This window comes from Phocoena phocoena, chromosome 13 (assembly GCF_963924675.1).
Source record: "Phocoena phocoena chromosome 13, mPhoPho1.1, whole genome shotgun sequence".
In the NCBI taxonomy this organism is placed as follows: domain Eukaryota; kingdom Metazoa; phylum Chordata; class Mammalia; order Artiodactyla; family Phocoenidae; genus Phocoena; species Phocoena phocoena.
This window is the reverse complement of record NC_089231.1, coordinates 16,573,425-16,600,693: the sequence shown is the minus strand read 5'-3', so window position 1 is coordinate 16,600,693 and position 27,269 is coordinate 16,573,425. Positions and strand designations below refer to the sequence as shown.

The following is a 27,269-nucleotide window of genomic DNA, read 5'->3' as shown; positions in this document are numbered from 1 at the left end:
TTAATAACACCATCTTGCGTAAATGGAACTAGATCGTAGGTTGCCAATTCAATTCTCAATAGAAGGTAGAAGGAACATTTTAATCAAATTCAGTGTTCTCTACAACGCTCCTAGTTTTCCATAAACTGATTAGCCCTATTAACTGTGGATCTATGAAAGTGACCTGGTTGCTGGAATACTCTGCTGGAACTCAGTGCTGAGATTATCCATGACACATGCCAGTTATTTTAGTTTATTAGCCTCCTTGTAAATATCCTTTCCAGGGATACTATAACTGTAAAAGTATCCTTAAGGTTTCCAAAATGGAGTTTTCTAAGGGCACATGTAATTGCCTTTCCGCAGAAAATAATTCAACGGGGAGGCCGAGAAGCAGCATTTAGCATTTAGTATTCCATTCAGCTAAAACATTTTTGGTCCTCGTATAAACAGACAGTATGTCAAGGCTTGATAGCATGTACTTGGCCAAAAATACTAATCAACCACTAACTTAGGTTACAGAGTCCTTTGGGTCAGCAGAATCCATTGCTGTAGTGCCCAGATAAAAAGTAGCCTGGAAATAGCTCCTTTGTGTGGGTGTCACAGCGAGAGGAGGAGGGTGGAAAGAGCTTTCAGCTGTAGACAGATTCATCTGTCTTTAATACTCATGGAAGGATCAGGTCTGCATGTTGATGTTTCTTCCACTCTTGTTGTATCCCCACAGCTAGATCTAGGACTCTATGTACTCGGAGTCTTGGAATTGCCATTATGGGGCCTTGGGGACTTTATCTGGAATAATGCCAAGGAAATAGTTGCTGCAGTTCTAGCAGAAAGTTGTCTTTCAGATAAGTGCACTTGCCCTGCTGGGTAAATGTGTTTTAGAAATAACCATCAAGGCAGCTGCTACCTGGTCTGTTTTTCTCTGGAACGTGCTATTTGAGCTCATGAAGTAAGATATTAAGCCTCGTTGCCTGCAGTCCCCAAATTACATGGCTGCATCCCTGATCTTGCTTTTCAGTTCAAGGTCTTGCAGTGGACTGGGGGACCCTCTTTGCCAAGGTACATTGTTGGCAGAGAACACGAAAGATGGGATGAGTACAAGGAGAGATTGGGCTAAGAGGTTGACATCTTCAGCCTAATCAAGAAAACTGCATCTGGTAAAATGTCTGGAGTTTCAGAAGATCCTAATTAGGGAAGACGGTACCCTAAAAGAAGTGGTTTCCTTTTGTAACCGCACGTAAGAGATTATTTCTAACGTTCGGCCTCTTGTTTCTTTTACGCTCTCCCGAGAGCCTTGGTAGTCATGGTTGGCTTCTTGGTCCTACCCCCTTCCTTAGAGTAGCAGCCCTTTCCCAGCTACAGATCTCATGTGCAGCACCCCGACGTCCAGGACGTCCTGGACGGCACTGGCCTCAAGCAAACATCCCCTTGCCTCCGTGAGTCTTTGAGACACCCTGCTTTCCAGCAGCTCTCCACCCCGCCTGCATTTCTCAGACTGCTTCTTACAAGCAAACGTGTCGCAGGAAACCTGTTGCAATCCACTTTGAGCTCTCCAACCATAGTCACTCTGTATTGCACATGTCTCTAATCCCAGAAGCTACCTGTGCTCCATTCACCCTTTAAGGAGACAAACTCCATATGGGAGGACGGGGGGAAATACAGCCTCAGTTATCACGCTGCTTTGGAATTCTGGCCTCAGATTGCCAGGTGGCGTCCCGGGCTGGAATAGTTGAGATATTCTGGTCAGTCACTAGCGTGAAAGCAGGCCTCGTAGAGAGCAGACTCTGTGTGTGTGTGTGTGTGTGTGTGTGTGTGTGTGTGTGTGTGTGTGTGTGTGTGTGTGTGTGTGTGTGTGTGTCCGTCCCCACCCCGTGCCGAAAGCTACGTAGTGTAAGGGCCCTAAGCTGGTGAAGAACTTAGGAATAAGCTAGGAGAGCATCCCTGTGACAGCTAGATTGAGGAAACAATATTCAGGGCATCCCTCTCAGAGTCGGTAACATTTAATAATTTGAAGTACCTTTTAGGCTCTACGTGGTTTGACAGTAAAATGCAGCAACTAAAACGAATTGTCGTATTATTCTCTTTCCTTATGATCACGTTGGCGGCAACCCTTTATGTTGAAGGCTGCATGGCCTGGAACTGAGTTTTGTAAGATTTTTGACCCTGTGGCTTGGGTGGGAGTTCATTTCACAGTAGGTTTAAAGCTATTGGAAACATATTGCTGTTTTCCAGGCACTCATGTTTTCGGTACCATTAGAATTAACTCACTTTGTCTAGCACAAATAACTCTGGGTACGTATTGCTTTATTAAGTTGATCAGAAAACAAATGCAAGATACTAAATAATAATGATTTCTTACACAAACAGCCATCAGTGGCCTATGTACATACCACGCCGGGCCTACCTTCAGGCTGGGAAGAAAGAAAAGATGCTAAGGGACGCACATACTATGTCAATCATAACAATCGAACCACAACTTGGACTCGACCTATCATGCAGGTATGCAGATCGCCACACAGCTTATGGTCACAGGCAGTAGAAGCCAAAGCGGACGCGAATCCCATGGTCCCGATGTTTATGTGTTGTTCTGAAGAACCCATGTTTAAGAAAATTTTTCTCGCAAATGCATTCCTTTTAAACATAGTATTTGCCCGAACGAAGAATTTGGTCCCTGACTCAGTCTCTCCCTAGATGGTCCATTTAAAAAATGTGACATGAAAGGGTATTTTCAAAGTAAGAGCCCGCTTATTACAATGGGTGGCATCCCTCCGAACCCCCTTTTTTTCTGAGGCTGGTTTTTATGCCGGCCGGTGATTCATTTTTTATTTCCTTGGAGTGTTTCCCCATCCTTCCCCCCATTATTATGCGTAGTCATTTCCTCCGTGCGTTAAACAGGCCAGACCTCTCATCATCGCTGGCTGTGTTGTTGAGTCCACCCTCCAGTCACGCGCGCAGGGAGAGCCTCACACGAAGCTAACTTGTGTTTGCCTCCAATGTAGCTTGCAGAAGACGGTGCATCCGGATCCGCCACAAACAGTAACAACCATCTAATCGAGCCTCAGATCCGCCGGCCTCGTAGCCTCAGTTCGCCAACAGTAACTTTATCTGCCCCACTGGAGGTGAGAAGGCTACGTCATCTAACTGGGGTCACGTCTATCCTGTGGCTTCTCCTCATTCTCTCTTCTCTCTGAACTGGGACTTGGGTTTTGCAGCCACCTTCGCTCTGATAATCAGTCTCTGTGTTCGTGGTGAGGGGTGTCCTCGTGCGTTCTCACTCCATGCTGCCCATCCCTGGACTCACCTGATCCTCATTCTCATTGGGCTGAGGCCATGGTGGCTTGTACTGGACATGGGCTCCCCTTTTCAGAACTTTCTCCATTCGTGTTGTGTTTCACTCCTTACTGCCTGTTACCTCATGAGACTCGCATAATAACTCGTATTGGTTCAAATACCAATGCTTACGTTGAGTTTTTAAACATCTCTGTTGCTTTGATCTGTTTTTCCTTTCGACCGTGAGGTCTTCCATTGTATCAGCCTCCGAGTTTCTGATGCCTGTTTGCGTCTCTGAGTCACTGCTGGGCATCTGCTTTGCGCCCTCCTGTTTGTGTGGTTTTAGGGACATCCCTTAACATCACAAATACCAGAGACGAAAGCTTTGAAGTTCTAAACGTGACTGCATCTTAGAGATGGCTGCGGGCTTGTCCATGCCCGGGTTGAAGATGTTGATAAGTGGGAATGGGCGATATCTCCTCCAAACTGTGATGTAAATGTCCTGGGTAACAACTATGCAATTCCAGGTGGCTGTCTCGGTTGATAGGGGTTTTTCTTTTCTGCTCTGAAGATCGCCAGTCCATCGTCGTTAGACTGTGAGCTCATTAAGAGCAGGGGCATGTCCTTCTCCACCTTCTGTAAAATCTCCAGCCATAATGCTCACTACAGAACAGTATTTTGGGTCCATACCAAGTAGCTGTCAAAGGATGGTGGTTATACGTACTTCATATTGTGTGTTTAACCAGTAGAAACACCTTACAGTTAGATTAATTTTAAAAGTAAACCAAGCAGGTTTCTTAGGAGCTTCCCCGTTGTCCCTCTTCAAAGAGGAGTGTTCCATGACCCCCAGGTACATGTTGACCCCTCTGGACTAGCACCTGGTAAGACTTCTAATGCTCATTATTATTCCTTAGGGTGCCAAGGATTCACCCATACGTCGGGCTGTGAAAGATACCCTTTCCAATCCACAGTCCCCACAGCCATCACCTTACAACTCCCCCAAACCACAACACAAAGTCACACAGAGCTTCCTGCCGCCCGGCTGGGAAATGAGGATAGCGCCCAACGGCCGGCCCTTCTTCATTGACCATAACACAAAGACTACAACATGGGTAAGGTCGCTACTTTTATTTGGCTCCATTTTCATCCTGAGGTCTGGCATTCATTCCTTTATTTCCTTACCCAGTATCCATGGTTCTTGCAGAGAAATTTCCTGGCAGTGAAGCATGTCCCCAGAGGGTCTTCTCAGCTTGGTCTAGACTCCGCACATGGGGGCTGGCGGGGAACAGGTGACTTACAGGCACAGGCTAATGGCCACCTTTGGTACTGGTGCCTTTTCTTCAGAGCACTCCAGGAAAGCTCCAGTTGTGACAATTTACCATATATGGAATAAAAAAGGTAGTGCTACATATAGCTAGGATTTTGATGTTACTGCTTCCCATCTCAGGATGCTGTAACCTTATTAGGAATTCTAATCTTTTTAGAAATGATGTTTCTTTGTCACTTTCTTTTTGCAACTGTGTTGACATTACCCATCTTTATTTTTATTTGATGTGTCATTTTAGTTTTTACTGTTTACATCAGATAAGTATTTTATACTCTGTGCTACATTACTTTCTTTTAATTGTGGATCAGGAGGTATACTAAAGACTTGGTAAATTTGATAGCTCTTTTTTGTGAACATCTTATCACGGTTGGTTATTCCTTATCACAGGGCTCTTCCATGTGCCCCTGAATCATGCATGAGAGAGGATCCGTGTATTGTGTTAACCTGAGAAAAATGAGATTAATGAAAAGTACATATGCATATATTTATGTTCCTCTGTTCACTCTTCATTTCTACAGGGGAGTCAGTGGTGGCTCATTTAATGTAACATAGAGTTCTTTTAAAAGTCAGTGGTAGTTTTCTACTGAGCGATCTCTAGACCAATGGTTAGCCTGAAATGCGTCCTCATGTTTCTATTTCTGATACCACCGAAGGTTTGTTTTCCTTCCTCTCCCTTATATCCCCATCTGATTGTCTGGGTACCGCGCGTAACTCAAGTCTTTCTGTCCTCTGGGCTACTTGCTCAGAACTGATGGTATGTGAAAGCTGGTTGAGTTTTGGCGATTGTCACTGGCCCTAGCTCTGTGGTCTTGGACCAAGAGTGAACACATGCTTTAAATTCCCATTTCTAGTGTAGACACCAAGTATACCCAGTTGAAAGAACAGCAGTATCGTGTTAAGGAAGAGACCTGGACCCAAATGGTCTGGACTGTCACTTACACTTTGCCCGTGGTGTGATGGTAATTCAGTCCCTTGAGAATTGGATTAGATGGCCCAGCAGACTCTCTCAGACCTCATGGATCGTGGTACAGTGTGTCTCCACGAGGACAATCTTAGCATTTGGGGCAGGACTGTGCCTGTTATTTGCAAGACATTTAACATCCTTGGCTTCTGCCACTGCATCCTAATAGCCACTGTCGCCGCCCCCCACCACCCCTATCCTAGTGACAACCCAAAAGCTCCCACGCATTTCCCAACACCCCGTAGTGAGAGCCACTCCAATTTTGAAGTAAAGGAATAACCTGCCAAGAGAATTTATCATCCAGATCTGGTAACATTCATTTGGTAAACGCGTCACTGCTGCTAAGGCATATATGATAACATGTAGCTTTGAAGATAAGATTACAGGTTTCTGGCAAGATGAGAGTAAAAGATAGGTCGCTCCTTGGGAAATAGAGTGAGAGAGATTGGTGTGAAAACCTTTTTTCCCTCGTGGACATAGAACCTGTAGCAGTCCTGCTAGTGTACCCATTTCTACTTCCTACAGCACTGCTGGGATTTCTGTTCCTCAGCCAGGAATGGGAGCTCCAGAAATAGGGGGTAAATATTGTAAAAGTAGCTGGATTCGTGTATGCAGCCCCTGTGGCTTGCCAACATAAGCTATGATTTTAGTAATCTGAACTAGCTTAGTAATCAAATCCCCTAACCTTTTCACAGCCTTTCACACCACAACTGCAGTGTAATTGCAGCTGGGCAGATTTTATTTAAAATAGCACCAGCTTTATTTATTGCCTTGCATTGGTGCTGAATGAAACCCAGTTTGAATTTTCAATTGCCCCTTTCCACCGGATACTTGTGATTCACTGATTTAAATTTTTAATTGGTTAAAACAACATTTTGTTGCTGCTGCTGTCGTTGAAAATCCTTAAGGTAACAACCGGGAATTCCACAAACCGCCACGCTTCTCCTCTAAACTCGGATGTGCTGACACAGCCGCGTTATCCCTGCTAAACAAAGGCCCATACAGAATTCTCACCGTGGAACGCAGGCTCTAAATTGCTTGTTTATTTTGACAAAAGGTGGAAGGATGGAGAGAACTGTAAAGATAATTTTCGGCTTAAAACCTGCGTTGAGTTTGTTTGGGGTTTGCTTTGTTTTTTAAAGAGAGAACAAATAAGAGAGAACAGCTGTTCTCAGATTTGAGCATTCTCATAGGAAAAGGAAAAAAAAAATTGGTCAGACAGGTTGAGAATAAGGAAAATTGTACTTCTTCCCCCAGCACCCTGTGTCCTCTTGATTCCTGCACTAACCAGAGCAGGAAAATGTTCAGGCCAGCATTTCCCTCGTATACATTGATAGAGGAAAATTCCCTTTGAAGTCTATTTATAAAACACGGCCTCTCGCACACACAAATAGTGGAGGCCGTGTGCCAGCCGTCTATCAGGAATCAAGTCTGACACAGCAAACGAGCATCACTTTGTCCCCACCTGGATCAGGCGGGCTGTGGATGCACGGCAGAGGCCACTGGGGGAGCTGGGGAGAGATTACAGGAGGGCTTCAGCTCATGCATTCCTTCCTTCTGCTGAGGAAGCAGCTCAAAGCATGTGTGTAAGAGTATATTTATATCTTTTACAGGACAAAGCCTTGGCTTATTTTTGTGGCAACAAAGATTATACCTCAGTTAAGTTTCAGGTTTGTTTTCTATTCAGGTCCAAACTAATAAAACTCACTGTAGTCTAGCCCTGGTGGTTGTTCCCTTCCAGGATCGAAAAAGCACAGTTGTCTTTTCAGCTAGCCAGCATGCCCATATTTTATATATTTTTAAATGATTCCGCGAAAAAACTTTTTGGGGCGGTGCTGAGCAGCATGTGTTATGTTAGTTCCCCCACCAGGGATCGAACCCGTAGCCCCGGCACTGGAAGCGCAGAGTCTTAACCACAGGACCATCAGGGAAGTCCCCAAAGCCTTTTTTTTTTTTTTTTTGCGGTACGCGGGCCTCTCACTGCTGTGGCCTCTCCTGCTGCAGAGCACAGGCTCCGGACACGCAGGCTCAGCGGCCATGGCTCACGGGCCCAGCCGCTCCGCGGCACGTGGGATCTTCCCGGACCGGGGCACGAACCCGCGTCCCCTGCATCGGCAGGCAGACCCTCAACCACTGAGCCACTAGGGAAGCCCCAAAGCCTCTTTTTTTTTTTTTGAAATTAAATAAGATGTTGATCTTTGCCTTCTGTTTAAAAACGCTTTCAGCTGTAATTGTGGGAAGCAGTTGTGAGATACTGACATAACTGCGAAGAAGTGCCCCTACTGTGCTGAGGAAAGGGAGAAACAGCCACGTGTGGTGTGTGTTTTATTCATTCACACTTGTATCGTTTGAGACCTCGTTAGGATTCCAGCTGACTGTCATTCCTAAAGCTGTCCCAAGTCCTGTGGGGCCTTGGCTGCCATCTCCGCTCGTCTAGCTGCCCCTCCATCACTCGGGATTCCGTGGGAGGGTGGGTTCCGTGCTGCCCCCCAGGCTCAGCCTGCAGAGCTTGACGGATGGTAGCTGCTGCCATTATTTTGATTTTTGTTGGTATAGTAAAATCACGTGACCCCCAGGGGCCTCCAGCCCTCACATTCTATGAATTCCGGGTTTCCGTGCAAGGCCACGTTAGCAGGCCTGTGAAGTTGAATTTACTTTATGCCTTATGCTCCTTCTCCTACGCCCCTGTCACTTTTCTTTAATTTCAGCTTTTTTTTTTTTTCTTTCAATCACCAGCTCTTTACCAAAAGGGCCGATTGTCTTTCATAGTAGCCTGTGTGTGTGATTCCAAGGCATGGCTGCCCTCACACGCAGCATGCAGAAGCCCCTGTCCTCACCCGTGGAATAGCAGCCTCAGCCTTTCTCTAATCCCAGCGTGAGCAGTGGCTGTGGTCTGCCCAAGCTTCCCCTGCAGTGGCGGCATTACCTGGGCCAGCCCAGAGATGGCCTTAGGTAGCTTTAGTGGGGTTCGGGGCTCTAAGGTTTTCCTTGGTCCATGGCCAAGCGGTCACAGATGTTTACCAGGTTATCAGCTTTTTAGACCTTCTAAATCCTAGATCTACCTAGCATATCTGTTTACACTGTAGGCGTTCCAGTATACTACAGAATACTGGACTATTTTATGCCTCTAATGAGCAAAGGTTGATTTGTATGTGTATGATTCTTGTTGTTCTTGCCAGCTCCAGAAATCTATCACTTTGTTACTATCCCTTGATACTAATGGTTTAGACTGTTAACTTGGGGAAAATAATTTTAAAGCTTTATCGAGGTATAATGCACATACCATACAGTTCGCCCATTTAAAATAATACAACTGAATGATTTTTAGACCATCACACATGTGTGCCACCATCACCATAATCAGTTTCAGGCCGTTTGCATCACCCCCAAAGAAAACCCCATACCCATTAGCTGTCACTCTCTGTAATCTAGGGGATGTTTAATATAGTCTTGGTATATAATCATATGTAATTTCATATCCAAACAAAAGTGAGTTTTATTATTTTCCCAGTTTTATACCAACTATTTCATTTTCTTGCTGACTTGGGAAAACGCTGAGGCAGTAAACCTTTTAGTAGTTTGACAGCAACAAAGGCTTTAACATTAATGAAATAAAGGGGTTTTTTTTTAAGGTTTTAGGGGTTTTTTGTTTTGTTTTTTATTATCTTAGGCTTATTTGGTTAATAATGTGTTATTCTGAGTTTTATCATTTTGTTTTCTAATCTTTTGGGTTTCAAATAGGGGTTCTCTAAGTTACACTGCATTTTAATTGGGTCTGTAGAAGTGAAGGACAGCTGCCAGACTCTAAACCAGAACCTCTGGGCAAGTTCTTGTTCTCTGTGAGACTCCGTTTCCTCATCTAAAGGAGCAGAGATTACGTATCCAACCCCCATAACAGGGGGGTTGCGAGATCATACACCTGACTGTTCTTTGTAAGTTATAAATATAAAGCATGACCCAAGATGTCAGAGTATGTATTTTTCTGTCATTGGTTCTGTGTGGTATCTTATGAAGCATATCCCTTAAGAAAAATATTTTGTAAACTTTTTGTTTTGTTTTGTTTTGTTTGCGGTACGCGGGCCTCTCCCTCTTGCGGCCTCTCCCGTTGCGGAGCACAGGCTCCGGACGTGCAGGCTTAGCGGCCGTGGCTCACGGGCCCAGCCGCTCCGCGGCATGTGGGATCTTCCCGGACCGGGGCACGAACCCGTGTCCCCTGCATCGGCAGGCGGACTCTCAACCACTGCGCCACCAGGGAAGCCCTAAACTTTTAAGATCTAATTTGTGGAACTTGATCAAGAATCCCAGTAAAGTTCTCTCATCGGGATGCCACTCTGGGATGTTGCCGACTAACTCTGGGGCAGGACATGCCTGGACAGTCAAACCAGATTCAGATTTTCGGCTTCGGCTCAAGAGAGGGTGGAAGGGAGCAACAGCGGATGCAAGCGCTGATGGAATGGGTGTTTCTAACAGGCTAGCTGCCCTCAGCCCGAGCTCAGGGTCCACAGGGAGCTGTCCGACCTGTCCTCACTCCCTCTCCGTGGAGTAGATCCTCCTTATCTTCACTGACATCCTCTACTCTGGTCTCCATGGTAATGTCACTGCTGAAACCCTCTTCCTCTTCACCTGCCCAGGGTCTTGGGGAAATGGTTAACCTTTTACTTAAACATTCTTACTCTCCTCCTTTCATCAAGTTCAAGGAGGAAGAGTAGAATCTTTTTGGAGAGATGGTCAGCCAGGCCTCCTGTACGGAGGTGGGGTCCTCCACTCCCCACTGCAGCAGCCCCCCCCCGCCGCAATACACAGGCAACCTGCTTGCTGTGGAACACACACCTCCAGAAGGGGAGGACAAGTACCGCTCACAGAGATCACTCCTAACATCTGCCTCTTAACATTTTTCTTGCAGGAAGACCCACGCCTGAAATTTCCAGTGCATATGCGGTCAAAGGCATCTTTAAACCCCAATGACCTCGGCCCTCTTCCTGTGAGTACACTGGAGACACACGGACCAGTCTGAAAATGTTTACTCGTTCATGGGCCCAGTGTTGATAGGGAAGCCCTGTGACCTTCTCTTTCTCCAGACGTTTTGAATCCCCTTGGTCTGTCGTTTCTTAATAGAATCGGGTACATGACTGAACTGATAGCTCATTCAGTTCACACCACACCTAGCTCTTCTGAAAGAGGTTTCTGAATGGCTGACTGCTAGTGAGAGGTAGACCTTGCAACTAGGATGATGGACGAGGCATTCTCTACAGGTGACAGTTTAAGCAGCACACATTTATTTTGTAACTTCGCAACCAGCTAATTTCCATCCATATTGCTTGCTGATTTAGTCATAGGAACAAAAATTTTTTTTAAAAAGTGGAAGTAAAGGGCGTACGTAATCACAGAAGGTTTCTATAAGTCATTTATCCAGCAGATGTTTTAAATTTTTCTCCCTTGTCAGTGACTGTTTATAAATCTAATTTTTTATTAGTTTGTTCTCTTTTGGGGCCTGAGTGAGAGTCAAGCTATTTACTCCAAGTTAGATTTTGAATGGAACCTTCACACATGCTTTCGTGTTGACCCACCCCCAGTTTTTTAAAAACCCTTACAGGCTAGAAAGGTGGGATGGAAATGGAAGGGTGCTGGGAATTTTTTTGGTGTTTGTTTTCCAAGAACCTTTCTGTTGCCTGGTGTATGGTATATTACAGCAACATTTGAAGCTAGAAAGATCAGGGTGCAGTCTTTATTCATCAGGTTATACAAATACCCCACACCCTCCAAATATTTGGCTCCGGGGTTTAGATGGAAGGAGACTGGGGAGAGACTGGAGAGAGAGTTTAGTAAGTGAAAGACTGCAGGTTGTCTAGATCTGTTGGATTCTTGACTTTCAGGTAACAAGTAGGCACAGTTCAGATCATGAAAGCGTACCAGCCTGATCTTGGAAAAATTATCCAAGTCTGGTTCCTGAGTAGTGAGAGTTCACAGCAGAGGATTTCAGTATTCGATTGTTCAACCACCTGATGACATGAGTAAAGCGTCAGTCTCTCACATTTTATATCACCCTTCATCCTCCCTTTAGTACTCAATAAATACTCATTTAATTAAATGAGCTATTCAGCCCCAGGCTCAACTTTCACAGTGTGTGGAGTTTCCCTTTGAAGCTTTTGAAATAATAACCCCTGTTTTTCTTGTTCATCATACAGTGAGTGCATCTGAGACTGTAGAACATGTGCTAAAGTGTGTTGCTGGGTGTTGTCATTTGAGTGAGTCCATTTGAAATGTTTCTATTTAGTTTATTCTTTATGTAAAAATGTACCCCAGGGGAGAAGAGTAAGAAGGTGTCCTAGAGTCTTTACCTTTTGCCTTTGATTTTGGAACTGCTGGCTAATGTTTGTCTTCTCTTCCTCTCTTCCCCTGATACCAGCCTGGTTGGGAAGAAAGAATTCACTTGGATGGCCGAACGTTTTACATTGATCATAGTAAGTAGGTGCTGTTATGGACGCATAGGTGTTGCAGGTGAAGGGAGGATGAGGGTAATTCAGATGTGACAGTGAAAGCTGTGTCATTTTACTGTTCATCTAGGCAGCCAGGTGTTATGTGGCGAGGATGGTACCAGAGACTCAGTGCCCTCGTACGGTACTGTGCATTCAGCCCAGTTTGCTTTAAAGTAGCCCATTCCAGTTTGACCTTGTGACCTATTAACTGTTTTTTTTCATTAAAAAAATTTTTTTTGATTGATGACCCCTTGACTTCTGCGCTTTTAATAAATACACTCTGGTAATAGAAAATAAGATTAGAAGCGATGATTATGTCAGAAATCTGTGTATGAGCAGTGCTTGAAGCAGCCGCTACATTTTTTAAAAGCTGCCTTCAGAGGTCTCAGGGCAAGATGCCCATTCTGACTTATTTTCTATTCACAGCATGTTTCCCTGCACCCAACACACTAATACATGTGCGGTTCTTTTCTTGAAATTATATTTGCTGCAGACATTTGCTCCAGCTCCTATGAATAAACGTGTGGTTTCTCACGCCAACTAAAAGTTAAACTAATAAAGGTTTGCTTTTAGCCAGTGTTGTTGTTTTTTCTTTTCCCCCCTTGTTGAAGTGACATTTTCTCCATGGGATCATATTAGTATATCCCTTAAAACTTCTGAAAATGTATATTGCAAAGAAGTCTTCGAGTAGATTTAAAGTTCACATACGTGTGTGATCTGGTGGAATATATTTATCTTTGTTTTCATTTGGTTCATAAACATGAGCATTAAGTCTACACCGGATTTCCCAGCCTCACGTTTTCTTAACTGATTGCATTGGTTAGTTAAGCATGTCGCTGAACTGACTGGGAAGCGTGGCCTCGAGGGGTCCTCATGTGGGTGGGGCCTGTCACTGTCTCTCATTTCAGGGCCTCTTCCTGGGTTCCTAAGCGACCAGTGCATGGTAGAGACACCTTCGCTTTCAGGCACGGGAGATTGAGGGGTTTTTAGAAATTGAAGTAAGCAAGAAGCCCAACAATTCAGAATTAAACCAAAGTAGAAGTCCTGGGTGTATTTAGGGGTGTGGGTTACCCTTGCTTAAAATTAGATAGTTCAAAGTACATAGGCCTAGTTTTTGTCTTCGACCGGTGAAAATGCTGATTCTTGCCTACGTTCCAGAATTTTACAGTGAGCATAGCACTGCTGCCATGAATGCTTTACCATATGCGGGTGCCCCCACTTCCTTCCTTCCTGTGCTAGTTATAATCCTCTTTCTCAGCAGAAGTTGCCGAAACAGAAGAGGAGTCACACTGCCTTTTTCCCACTAAAAACAAAAGTTTCCTTTTCAGTTTTTTCATGCATTACAATTTCAGTTTTCAAAGAGAGGTACGAGTAATAATGAGCATTTTATTAAAGCAAGGTCTTAACCGGTAACACAGCCTTGGTCCGCCACACGGAGAGTACTTCACACAACATTGTGGCTATGTTCCAGCTGGTGGTCTGATGTCAGGTCCACCTGAAAAAGAACTTTATGAAATGTTCTTGATGTACTGTAAGGACCCAGAAACAAGAAAAACACGATTGCAAAGGGCCATCCTAGTATACATTAGAAATTAGAAAAATCATGGACTGTTTTTCTGTAGGCGTGCGTAGACCTAGTGTGATATGTGGTAAACGCTTGTTAAATGGTGACTGGGAGTCCATTCACGGAGGGCCAGTGGAGCCGGTGTTGTGTTAGGAAGTTGATGCCCTTGGTTGGAAAGTGGAGAGAACCTGCCTTGAGAGGCAACAGCAGCCGTGCCTCCAGCCTCAGGCCTGCCCAGCTCCTGTTTTCCAGGCGATGGGAAAGGGCGGTTCCTTGCTAAATGCCTGGGTGTTTCCCTTATTCCTAATCAGTCCCTCCAAGCTCATCTCAGACATCCCCCATTCCTCTTTTCCAGACCACACAGCACTTGGGAGGCTCCCCCTCTTCACTCCTGGGAATCAAACGATAGGATATAGACCACGTACAGAGCCTTGTTGATCTGAGCGATGCCAGTGTGAGATTTATGATCCTTTACGTGGAGATTAACATTTGCCTTTGCTCAACTATACTGAAAAGTTCTCTTAACCAAATACAGTGTAAATTAAATAACCAAAGACTGTGTAAGAAAAAGGTCTGTTTAGGAGAGCCTCATTAGCTGACAATGTAACATTTCTGCCAGGTCTCCCTAATTCATCAAGGTTTATTCAGTGGAAAGCAATAGAGCGGTGTACATATCAATGAAACAGAGTTCAATTCATATGCCTTTTTTAAAAAAACAAATTCCAGTCTGTGAAAAATGAAGCATATCTATCTTTTTTAAGGTGCTGTATCAGGTACTCAAACCCACTCCAAAATGGGTTTCATTACCTGGAATTTCCTTACCTTCCGAACGAGTCTCTGCTTCTAAACGTTTTTCCCGAATCTTATTTCTGGCAAAATTCAGCATCTCATTTTGCTCTCCTGCTGCCTGCAGGACAGAAGCCAGGCCATCCCTACTACACCATTTGACCGTGAGAGTAGCCAACTTGTAAGGTGCTCAGTCATCCGTCTTCCACTTCACTGGGGCACGTGACTGCACACTGAATATAAAAGGCAGCAGTGCGCTTGTCTCCTAATTCATTAGGTTTTTTTTATTTTCTGCTTCAAAAATTCTTGAGAAGTGAGACATTTTCAAGGTTAAAAATGTTAAAGATTTACTTTCAGAAGAGCATGAATGCTCAATACTAATCTGCTCTTTAGACTTCTAGATTCATTTGATTGACATTTATCAGAAAGCTCCTATGTCTCAAGCATGGTGTCAGAGGGTGTGGGAAGGTCTTGAACTGAATCCCTACCTCCCTTAGGAATAGCGTAGTTCTTCTTAAAGACCCGATATGCCCAGCCACTGAGTACTTGGCCACAGGCAGTTTATATACAGAGCTAGAAAATAAAATTCCAGGGATGCTGTAAGATCCTGTTTTAATCTTTCCTGCCAGCAGTCTTACCAGACCTGTTAATAGTAGCTAAATGGACTGAGTTTTTTATTCTTCTACTTCATTCCCGCCCCTTTATTTGAAATATTGTGTCTCAAAGACAAAAAGCAAGTTTAGATTCAAAAGTTTTAGGACAAAATGGGTAACTGGCCACCGACAGTCATATGTCGATAATTCTTAAGTGCAAAACTGATCATTATCGTAATCATACAAGACCCATATGTGGTTCTGAAAGCCTAGACTGTTTTAAAAAGAATCTGTTTTCGCCATCAGCTTCATTTGGTCATTTAAAAAGTCAGGCTCCTGCTACATGCTGGGAAATGTGTTAAGTGGTGGAGAGGGGGCTGTGGAGATGAACAGCACACAGTTTCTGGTCCTCAAGGGGCTTAGGTTCTAGTAGGGAGTGCCAGGAGGTATTTAAGTGTTGTCTTAGGGGAGTGAACCGGTTGTTACGTAGAAATACTTGCTGAGTGTCTGGGCTCCAGCAGTGGAAGAAGGCTGCAAAAGAGCCTTGTAGAACTTTTCAGGTGGATCCCAAATAATGAGTGAGGTTTAGCCAGGCACGCCCAGCAAAGAGCAATTCTAGGAGGGAGAAAGCGTGCGCAGGTGTGTGAAGCTGTGCAGGTGACACCATGTTCAGAGGAGCGCAGTGGGGTTGCAAACGGCCAAAGGGAGTCTGCTGGTACGGGGACTCGGGTCCCTTCCGCAGCCAGGCGGGAGCGCCTAAGGGATGGTGCAGAAGGGAGTCTGACGCGGTCAGGTTTGTGCTCTAGAGCAGCCGTCCCCAGCCTTTTTGGCACCAGGGTCCTGCCTTGTGGAAGACAGTTTTCCCACGGATGGGGGTGGGGGAGGAGGGGTGGTTCGGGGGTGCTGCGAGCGCTGGGGAGCCGCAGGTGAGGCTTCGCTCGCCGGCCCTCGGCCCGGGGGTGAGATCCCCTTGCCAGAGCTTCAAAGGAAGTTTTGAATGGGGGTGAGTGAGACTGAGGCCAGGGAGACCTAGAGAGTAGTCCAGGGAGAAGATGAGCGCTCGGGAAAGAAGCCTTTTCAGAGAGGTGGGGACAGGTGGTGACCACCGGAGTGAAAGGTAAGCGAGGATGGAAGGTATGGCAGGTGCCGTCTTGAACAGTGGACGGATGGCCTGTGGTGCTGTTGCTGAGGAGTGCAGGGTTGTATGGACCATTTTGGTAGTGGAAGATTATGGGTCAGATTCTGACAGAGTAGGGTTTGAGGTGTTTCCCAGGGGAAATCCAGGTGCAGGTGTCAAGGATGGAGCTCGAGGTTCTGGTTTGGACAGATGTGGGGGCCATCATATGGAGGTAGTAGGTAATTTATTTTCTGGTTTGATGATGGTACCCAGTCTATATATAGTCTAAGGCAGTTTTTACTCAGCTATATTCTTTTTCTTTTATTTCCTTTTCTCCTGTTTTGCATCACAGCAACAGCTCTTAATTTCCAAAAACCTCTGTCTTCAAAGTAAGGGACCCAAAAATACCTTTTGCTTCATCCATCAGCGTTCTCTGAAACAGTTGAAACAGTTCTTGTAACTTTTCTGCCAGCGTGGATCTAGAATCGTCATGTGCTTTGGTAGCTTAATTTTAAAACTTCACCACTGCTTTTGTTAAAATAATTATCATACCAGACTTCGAAAAATTCCTGGGATAGTCATTAAAACCAAATTTATTAGTTATTCTTATCAGTCCACTTACGAAGTATACCAGAAAAAAACAGACTGTTCTTCTCAAACAGATCATTTCCTTCTTTACAAACCAACTTAGATTTCCTAACACTCCAGAGAGAAACCTATTCTTCCCCGTCTACCCTCCCCATATCTTTCGCGTGAGTTCATTCCTGCGCGCCCCCCCCCCCCATATATACACACAGTAGCGTAAAGTCTTTTCAGTTAAGGCACGGTCACAAATCCCAAGTGATCCAGGTAGCTAATGTGTGTTTCCACCTACACCATTGAAGCAGTGGTATAGGTGCCATTTACTAATCTTATTGACGTTGACTCATTTGGAAGAAAGAACCACTTCTCACCAGCCTGACCAAAAGGGAAACTTTTCTCTGGAATCCTCCTCTGTGGTATCTAGTTCTCACTTTTTGGACTGCCTTAGCTGTTTTGATTTTTGTGTGCATATGAGTGACACATGTCATGGATTATTCATTTGTTCAACTTAAGCTTTTTAATTGAAAGCCGTTTGCAACACCAGAAGCAAAGGAAAGAGTATTTGAAATGAGAAAAAAATCATGTGTGTGTGTTAACTTTTGGGGAACTAAAATCTTTTATGCTTTTCTTTAATTAAATGAAAGTCAACCTCAAGTTATAAATCCTTGAAGGTACAGGGGTTTATAATTGAAATTTCAGCAGATTGCTTGCCCAAAACAGTGTGAATAGATGGTTTTACTTTAGTTGTGCATTTTTGATTGTTTTTAACTAAACAGTATGGGGGGCTGTGGTGCAGATTGCCTTACAGAGTATAGTTCTCTTCTAACCCTGAGATACTAAGTTATTTATCCTTGGGAGTCAGGATGAGGAACTGGGGGAACTTTTGGAAAATCCAGAAATAATTCTTTCTAAAACATTTTGGACATGAAATAGATTGAACTAATAAGCCGGCTTTTGTGTTTGTTTTTAAATATTTCCAGATAGCAAAATTACTCAGTGGGAAGACCCAAGACTGCAGAATCCAGCTATTACTGGTCCGGTTAGTATTCTCAAGTTCTGACTCTTCAGTATAATATTTTGGTTTCATCTAAACACACATTTCTTGTATATTCCTGCTTACCTTGATGCCAAGGGCCTGACTGGTGTCCGTGAGGAATTTAGCTTTACTCCGTCTCCTCCTTCCCGGAATTTCTGGGTGAGGTACAGCTACATTTGCCTTTTCACAGGGCTTTCAATATAAAGGAAAAGAAAATGGTTTGCTAGTGGTAACCAAACTAAACATTCTCTTTTGTCTTTTATAAAAGGGTAGATTAAAAGTATAACAAACAAAATGTCCTCTCTTCCTTTTTTTTTTTTTTTTTTTTTTTGCGGTACGTGGGCCTCTCACTGTTGTGGCCTCTCCCGTTGTGGAGCGCAGGCTCAGCGGCCATGGCTTACGGGCCCAGCCGCTCCGCGGCATGTGGGACCCTCCCAGACCGGGGCATGAACCCGCGTCCCCTGCATCGGCAGGCGGACTCCCAACCACTGCACCAGCAGGGAAGCCCACCTCTCTTCCTTTTTATATGAAGCAAAACTTTGTCCTGTATTTGTAGAGTTTTAACGTTTCTTGAGGCCAAGGGTAGTATATGTATGCTAACAAATTTAAATTGGATCTGGAATCTCTTCCAGCTCTAAAACTCTGCAAAGGTTTGGGTGAGGGGGTAGCTGCACTCCAGAACTGGCAGTTAAGAATCTTATCTCTGCTGACCCACTAACTTTCTCATAGTCCCCTTATGTGTGTTCATAAGGAAGAGTGACACCCTGGCACTGGTCAGCAGACACCTGGTATCAAACACCTGAAAGGAGTCTGTGGAATACTCCAGAGTCTTTTGTCAGTGGTTACGTGAGTTCAAGGAGAGACTCTGGAATTGCAGGACCTGTACTGGGATGAGCAGAAGATTGCAAATTGGGGAATCTTTTAATAACTGGAGGAGCTAAAGGAAGGGGTGTTTGTTATATCAAGTGCTGAGCTAAGGCACCAATAGGTATATTTAAAATACGAATTTTGTGGCTTTAATCTGATTTGGTTCAAATTACATTTTGAATTATAGGTCCATTTGAAAACTTGACAGTGCAAACGCACCTTGATACCTGACATCCCTTTAGTTACTTGTTGGATTTGGATTTGTCCAGCTGCTTTGCTTAGCGGTTGATGCAAAGTGCCCAATGCCACGTGGGTCAAAACAGGCGTCAGCTCCTCTGCATGTAGCTTAACAAACACCTGCTTCACTACCACGGCTCCTTTTGTTACCTTCACAGTCACAATAAGTTAGAGTAGTATTTTCTCTTCTCCATCATGAGAAACAAGGTAAATTCAAGAAACGATGCTGTTTTCAAGCAACAGAAGACTTTTGACAATGATGAAGCCTTTTCAAATATTTCTACTGCTTATTGATCATGTCTTCATGCAACACTGTTAGTTTTTATAATTACTATTGAAAATTATTTAGCATCATAAATCCAGGTAGATGTGCCCTGAAGAAAGCTGATTCTTTGTTTTCTACTAACAAAAGAGCCTTGTTTACTCTTTTTTTTTATTATTGGTAGTATTTCTTTCAATAAGAGCATGTGTATTTAGGTAATTATTACCTTAGTGTAGATGTAATCTGTTTACCTTAGTGTAGATGTAATCTGTTAAATCTTCGTTTTAATTCAGTTCTAAATTTTTGGTAATTTCCATAATGGTTTCTTTCTGTCCTTAACTTATAAATTATTTAGAATATGCTTTTTAGTTTCTGAGAGTGTGAGAGGGTTTTTACCTGTTTCTTACTGATTTCTGATTTTATCGCATTGTGGTCATATAACATTGTCTATGGAATATTATCAGACATTTGAAACGTCTTTGGAGGCTTGGCCATTTTTTGTTAATGTTCTTTTTGTGTTTGAAAAGAATGTGTATTCTGTCTTTGCTGGGTATAGAGTTCTTTATATATGTCTGTTACATCAGGCCTATGGTGTTCAAATTTTCCATTTCCATGACAACATTTTTCCTGGCTTTTCTTTATCTAACCGAGTCAGCTGGGTCAGCATCTCCCATGGTGACTGTGGCTTTGTCAGTCATTATGTTCACTTTCTCTTCACTAGTACTTGCCTAGTATATCTTTCCTGTCCTTTAACTATCTCTGTTTTATCTTTTTTCTTGCCTTCTTTTGGACTGATAGAGTACTCTTTATTTTCTTTCATTTGCTATACTTGCTTGGACGTTGTATTTTCTATTTCTGTTCTTTTGGTGCTCACATTAAAATTTTTAACCAATATACTTGACCGTTGTCAAAATTAATCACTCTCTACTCTTCTCCTGGATAATATATGACTTTGGGGAACTTCAGTGCTGTTCTTCCCACTCCTACTTTCCATTGTTCAGTGGAATTTAAAAACTACCTTGTCTTTAAACTTGCCAAATAATCATTAATATTTTCTCTTTTTTTCAACAGTCAATGCTTGTTTAATTTACTTATATGTAAACAAATTCCTTTGCCCACCATTGTTCTTTTTTTTCTAATATCTTTATTGGAGTATAATTGCTTTGCAATGGTGTGTTAGTTTCTGCTGTATAACAGAGTGAATCAGCTGTACATATACATATATCCCCATATCTCCTCCCTCTTCTGTCTCCCTCCCACCCTCCCTATCCCACCCCTCTAGGTGGTCACAAAGCACCGAGCTGATCTCCCTGTGCTATGTGGCTGCTTCCCACTAGCTATCTATTTTACATTTGGTAGTGTATATATGTCCATGCCACTCTCTCACTTCGTCCCAGCTAACCCTTCTCCCTCCCCGTGTCCTCAAGTGCATTCTCTACGTCTGCGTCTTTATTCCTGTCCTGCCCCTAGGTTCTTCAGAACCCATTTTTTTCTTAGATTCCATATGTATGTGTTAGCATACGGTATTTGTTTTTCTCTTTCTGACTTACTTCACTCTGTATGACAGTCTCTAGGTCCATCACCTCACTACAAATAACGCAATTTCGTTTCTTTTCATGGCTGAGTAATATTCCGTTATATATATGTGCCACATCTTCTTTATCCATTCATCTGTCGATGGACACTTCGGTTGCTTCCACGTCCCCACCATTGGTTCTTGCATCTACTTTTTTCCAGGTTAAGTTTTCTCCTTAATAAAGTTTAATCTCTAGTTCATGGTTCTCAAAGTGTGGCCTATAGATCAACAGCATCATTCAGAAGCTTACTAGAAATGTAAATTTGGGTCTCCCAACCCAGACCTACTGAAAAGCAGCAACTTTGGTTGTGGGCCCTGCGGTCTGTGTTTTAACATACGCTCCCAGGGATTCTGACGCTGACTCAAGTTTGAGAACCTCTTCTCTGGTGACAATTTCAGTGAGGGTCTGAGAGAGGGGGGCTTACCTACCTCTCTGTTAAATGATAGTTTAGCTGATTATAGAATCCTTAGTCAACAATTTCTTTCCTTCAGTACTTTGGAGACTTTTTTTTTTGTCTCTTCCGGCCTCCATTACTGATGATGAGAAGTTCGTTGTCACTCTAATTGTCATTTTTTTGGTGAGTAAATCTCTCTTCTCTGGTGATTTTGAATTTTTCTCTGTGTCTTTGATTTTCTACAGTTTTACTCTCATGAATCTAAGTGTGGATTTCTTTTTATTTATTCCGCTCTGGATTCATTGTGACTCTTCCACATGGGGATGGTGTCTCTCCTTTATTCAGGAAAATTCCCTGCAGTTATTCCTTCACTTACTGTACCTTTCCCATTTTTATTATCTGCATCAGTAATTCCTATTGGGTATTTGATTCAGTTTTACATTCTGTCTCCCTTATCTTTTAGCTTTCCGATCTTCTTTCTCATTGCTGTATTGTGGGCTCAGCTCTTCCAGTTAATTATCTTTTAAGCTTTTTATAATCTACTCTATCAGTTCATTGTGTCTGTTATTTCAGTGACTGGATTTAATTGCTCAAAGTTCTATTTGGTCTTTTTCGATTTGCTTGGTCTTTTTAGTTATTGTTATTTGGTCCTGTTCTTCCCTTTTATTTATTTTTCTATTCGTACTTACAGCTTTTTAATCATTCTTAAAATATTTGTTCCAGTGCCTCTTCTAGATTATTTTATTATCTCTGCTTCTAGGGGCATTAAATCTCCCACTTGTTATGTCTGTAGACTCTCCTCGGTGGTAGTTGATTGCCTAGTTCAGTTTATAATTTTGTGTTTTTAAGTGTGTGTGTGCTCATCTTCATTTTTTTTCTTTATGGGGCTTTTATACATCCTGACTTGTATTTACTGTTAACTTCTTAGCTTGGGTTTATGCCCCCTTAGTTACTCTAACTATGGACCTCCTACTTACGTTGGTGTAGGCTTGGGAGTCTGAATTTATTAGAGGTCTGGTTTTTTTGTTTGTTTTTCTTCCGGTTACCATCCTGGATAGAAGGGAAGCTTCCTTGCAACTCTCCCAGGCCTGTGAGTAGAATTTTCTTGAACCCTGTTCAGATGTAGGTCTTAGGCAGGGAACTCTGTCTGACTCCCCTGGTCATTACAGACTGTAGGCCGTGCTCTGTGTCCCCATGTGAGGATTAAAAACCCAAGCCCAAGCCCCAAGTCTAGGTCCAAAGCCCACTTCTTTAATTTTGTCTTTCTGCATATCTGGTACCTAGAGTTTTTTTCCCAAGTTTTAAAAGTACCTACATATTAGGGGAGAGGGGACCCTTCTGTGGCATTACTGTGAGTCAGTATGCTGTCTGTGTGACAAGCATCACCATTAAAAGCATTAAAAACGTGAAGTGCTATTTGTAGTTGCTACTCAAGAACACTATCTCATGCTTGTGTAACACTTTGTACTTATTCAAGAACTTTATAATCAACTGCTTTGAAACTCACAGCAATCCTCTCAGTATGGTGGGGAAGAAGTTGGGATTCCCAATTTGTCAGCAGCTCAGAAAGCTAATTGCCAAAAGTTTGGCACATGTCAGAATCCAGGCCAGAGCCCCAGATGTGCTGGCTTTACCGATGTCTCCGTGTCAGGCCTGAGCCCTTCTCTGCAAGGAGCTCCAGTGTCCGTAATGGACAATAATGGCATGAAAACCTTTAGACCCCACTTACACAATGTCAGGTTTTCATTTTGTTCAAAAAAGAAAGCATATTTAATAGAGAGCAACTTTAATCAACAGATATGTTAATTCTTTAAATAGCTTATCTTACACATTATATTGCATGTAAGAAAATAAAATGCCAGATTTTCAAGAGAGAATAAATAATTTGGCCTGTCCAATGCAGAAATGTAATTCTCTTCAGAGGCTGCAACGTATGGATGTCTTTATCCTGGTATGTTGTTGGAATCTTTAAAGGAGAAGAATATAAAAACCTACTCTTCTTAGGCCATCATAAGAACGATCCCTAGAGAGAAAAGATGAGTATTGGAGGAGGAGGGGTATTTCTGAACTTTCACGCATCATTCCCCAGAAGAAAGACCAGAAATATCTCAGTACTGATTTCCACCGACATCTAGTCAGCACCCACCAGGTTACACGCGGACAAAGGCAGAGATCCCGTGGGCGGGGGGCAACACTTTGAAATATATTCTTTGGGAAACTTGTCATTTAAGACAGTTGAACTTGCATTCACAGTGATGAATGTTTAACCCTTTTTTCAACGTTTTCAGGCAGGGAAATAAAAACAAAAAGTAATTGCTGGGAATCACAGATTTTTGGAAAGGGAAGAGCCTTAAAATTTGACTAGTCAAGTCTTTCTGCTTAACTGTGAAGGAATTCCGGAGTGGAGAAGTTATATCACAGAGCTAGCTGGCAGTAGAGTCTGCCCTGGAAGTCATGTCTTCTGAAGCTGGCATGAGATAATAAAAGGAAACCTTTTTTTTTTTTTTCAGCTTAATTTTCTTCTGTTACAGTTAATCATAGCTAAGAACATCAAATACTTTTCCTCTTTTGAGAACTCACTGTTCCTGTCGTGGTTTGTTCCCTCCTGTCATTCTGGTTTCTGCTCAGATTTCCCTTTCTCAGCTGCCTTCCCCAGCCATCTCATGTAAAACAACCACTGAGGAACTCTATCATTTTTCCACCTAGCATTTACCACTATGTATTCATTTATTTCTTATTGCCTGTTGCTCACAATAGCTTCTAAAAAAGCTACAGAGCAAAAAGCATGATAATGCCTTTATTGGCTTATGTCAGACCATTGTATCCTTTTCCTTAGGTTGGTGGTTGTCCAGATAGTGATAAAATGTCTACCTTTTCTGGAATCAGAATTCTTACAGTGTTTCATCAGACTAAACACTGCCCAGAATAAATACGATATGTAGTCAAATCTAATGTTCAGTGAAGAGGCACATGAAGACTGGCTTAAAAATTAAAAACTAAGAACAGACCGTAGGTAGTATTGTCTTTAGAATGTTCTTAAGACACTTAAATATGTTGTCTTTTGCTCTTGAATTACAAAGCAAAATACTGACATGATCATTGTTTTCTATGAGAGTAGTAACTTTTTTTTTTTAACATCTTTTTTGGGGTATAATTGCTTTACAATGGTGTGTTAGTTTCTGCTTTATAACAAAATGAATCAGTTATACATATACATATGTTCCCATATCTCTTCCCTCTTGCGTCTCCCTCCCTGTAACATGTTTTTGTTTTGCCTTACTTATTATTTGTTGTATGACCAAGTCTTAAAACAGTATGAAGGGAGGAAGCTTTTGTTCTTCATTTCTCCTCTTTCCTGTCAGGAGTAAGCATGGTGAAGGTGTAAGGTTTCGAGTCTGGAGACACTTTGCAAAGGATCAGTATTTTATTAATATAGCACAAAATGATATCAGCAGAAGTATTCTTGCCCAAATTCACACTGTGCGCTAAAAAGCAACGAGTTGTTCTGACTGTGAGGCTGTCACAGTTACATCCAGGTGTGTGCATAAGCAATCCTTTCTGCTTCATAAAAAAATTGTAAGCCTTTTCCATCGCCTGAAGTCACAGCTCCGACTCTCGGATACTGTAAGCTACTTGACATCATAGCAAGTACCGAATATTTAAATGACTATAAAAATGTAATTACTTTGTCTGAAGAGATTCCAGAACTTATGAATAACGTTAGCTCAGCTACTGAGCTCACTCCTGTGGTATCATCACTCTGCTCCATAGATACAGCATTCCAGATTTAAAGAAATCCTTGCCCACGACCTCTAAATAGTCAACTCCTAAAATGAGGACGTTTCCAACATGCTGTTTACCCAGTTTTTTTCCTTGACAAGTGTATCAGTTCGCTTGCCTTTCTGCTTGTTACTTTTCTCCCAAAGATTTTTTTTAACATATTTATGGGAGTATAATTTCTTTACAATGTTGTGTTAGTTTCTGCTGTATAACAAAGTGAATCAGCTATATGTATACACATATCCCATATCCCCTCCCTTTTGCGTCTCCCTCCCACCCTCCCTATCCCACCCCTCTAGGTGGTCACAAAGCACTGAGCTGATCTCCCTGTGCTATGCGGCTGCTTCCCACCAGCTATCTGTTTTACATTTGGTAGTGTATACAGGTCCATGCCACTCTCTCACTTTGTCCCAGTTTACCCTTCCCCCTCCCCGTGTCCTCAAATCCATTCTCTATGTCTGCGTCCTTATTCCTGTCCTGCCCCTAGGTTCTTCAGAACCAATTTTGATTTTTTTTTTTTAGATTCCATATATATGTGTTACAGTACGGTATTTTTTCTTTTTCTGACTTCACTCTGTATGACAGACTCTAGGTCCATCCACCTCACTACAAATAACTCAGTTTCGTTTCTTTTTATGGCTGAGTAATATTCCATTGTATATATGTGCCACATCTTTATCCATTCATCTGTCGATGGACACTTAGGTTGCTTCCGTGTCCTGGCTATTGTAAATAGTACTGCAGTGAACATTGGGGTGCATGTGTCTTTTTGAATTACGGTTTTCTCAGGGTATATGCCCAGTAGTGGGATTGCTGGGTCGTATGGTAGTTCTATTTTTAGTTTTTTAAGGAACCTCCATACTGTTCTCCATAGTGGCTGTATCAATTTACATTCCCGCCAACAGTGAAAGAGGGTTCCCTTTTCTCCACACCCTCTCCAGCATTTATTGTTTGTAGATTTTTTGATGATGGCCATTCTGACTGGTGTGAGGTGATACCTCATTGCAGTTTTGATTTGAATTTCTCTAGTGATTAGTGATGTTGAGCATCCTTTCATGTGTTCGTTGGCAATCTGTATATCTTCTGTGGAGCAATGTCTAGTTAGGTCTTCTGCCTATTTTTGGATTGGGTTGTTTTTTTAATATTGAGCTGCGTGAGCTGCTTATAAATTTTGGAGATTAATCCTTTGTCAGTTGCTTCATTTGCAAATATTTTCTCGTATTCTGAGGGTTGTCTTTTCGTTTTATTTGGTTTCCTTTGCTGTGCAAAAGCTTTTAAGTTTCATTAGGTCCCATTTGTTTATTTTTGTTTTTATTTCCATTTCTCTAGGAGGTAGGTCAAAAAGGATCTTGCTGTGATTTATGTCATACAGTATTCTGCCTATGTTTTCCTCTAAGAGTTTTATAGTGTCTGGCCTTACATTTAGGTCTTTAATCCATTTTGAGTTTATTTTTGTGTATGGTGTTAGGGAGTGTTCCAATTTCATTCTTTTACATGTAGCTGTCCAGTTTTCCCAGCACCACTTGTTGAAGAGGCTGTCTTTTCGCTATTATATATTCTTACCTCCTTTATCAAAGGTGACCATATGTGTGTGGGTTTATCTCTGGGCTTTCTATCCTGTTCCATTGATCTGTATTTCTGTTTTTGTGCCAGTACCTTACTGTCTTGATTACTGTAGCTTTGTAATATAGTCTCAAGTGTAGGAGCCTGATTCCTCCAGCTCCGTTTCTCCTTCTCAAGATTGCTTTGGCTATTCATCTCCCAAAGATTTTTAAAGCACAATTAGTCTTTTCTGAACAACAGTGTAGGTCATTTGGAGTTGTGTGTTAAAGTATGATAGCCAATAACTTACCTAAACTACAACCTATAAAAAGATTACAATGTACCCTGATGCATATTCAGACAGAAGTCACATGGAAAGTCTATTCGGTTTATGTATAATACCTCTAAATGATTCCTTGAATATCTGTATTGTTGTTTTCAGGGGTGAAAGCCCTATTCAGTGCTGATTAACCTTAATCATTTCTAGAACGTTCGCATGTGCTACATAGACATTATGTAAATTTCAGTGGTTATATGGAGAGTGACGATTTTAAGGTTCATGATTCATGAAATTTTCTGAATGTTGGCTTAGTACACATAAAATTTCAAACATGTTGTTCATATTATCTATATTTATACATTTGTCTTCCAGGCTGTTCCTTACTCCAGAGAATTTAAGCAGAAATATGACTACTTTAGGAAGAAATTAAAGAAACCTGTGAGTACATATCTTCCAAAAATGCCGTTTTAGTCATTTGTAAGTTACCCAAATTACTTCACTGAGAACAACTCGTTTCTTACTGTTACGTGTATACTAAAAATATGACCTTCCTTTTCTCACTGCACTTTGATCCACCTGGATCTTCAATCTGAATTTTCTTTTTAACAGACATGGTAAGTGAAGATTAACTTAGTATTACAT

General features: G+C 42.4%; 1 protein-coding gene across 3 annotated transcripts in view; it reads left to right on the top strand.

Moving 5' to 3' along the window:
- NEDD4L (NEDD4 like E3 ubiquitin protein ligase) overlaps positions 1-27,269 on the top strand; it is a 229,020-nt gene that overhangs the window by 171,434 nt on the left and 30,317 nt on the right. For 2 of the 3 annotated variants that reach the window (XM_065889716.1, XM_065889715.1), the window contains 7 exons: positions 2,344-2,475; positions 2,976-3,095; positions 4,161-4,358; positions 10,438-10,515; positions 11,941-11,995; positions 17,633-17,691; positions 27,000-27,065. In XM_065889716.1, the coding sequence (XP_065745788.1) occupies positions 2,344-2,475; positions 2,976-3,095; positions 4,161-4,358; positions 10,438-10,515; positions 11,941-11,995; positions 17,633-17,691; positions 27,000-27,065 (708 nt within the window). The remainder of the gene's footprint in view (positions 1-2,343; positions 2,476-2,975; positions 3,096-4,160; positions 4,359-10,437; positions 10,516-11,940; positions 11,996-17,632; positions 17,692-26,999; positions 27,066-27,269) is intronic. The other variant, XM_065889717.1, reaches the window with a different exon arrangement.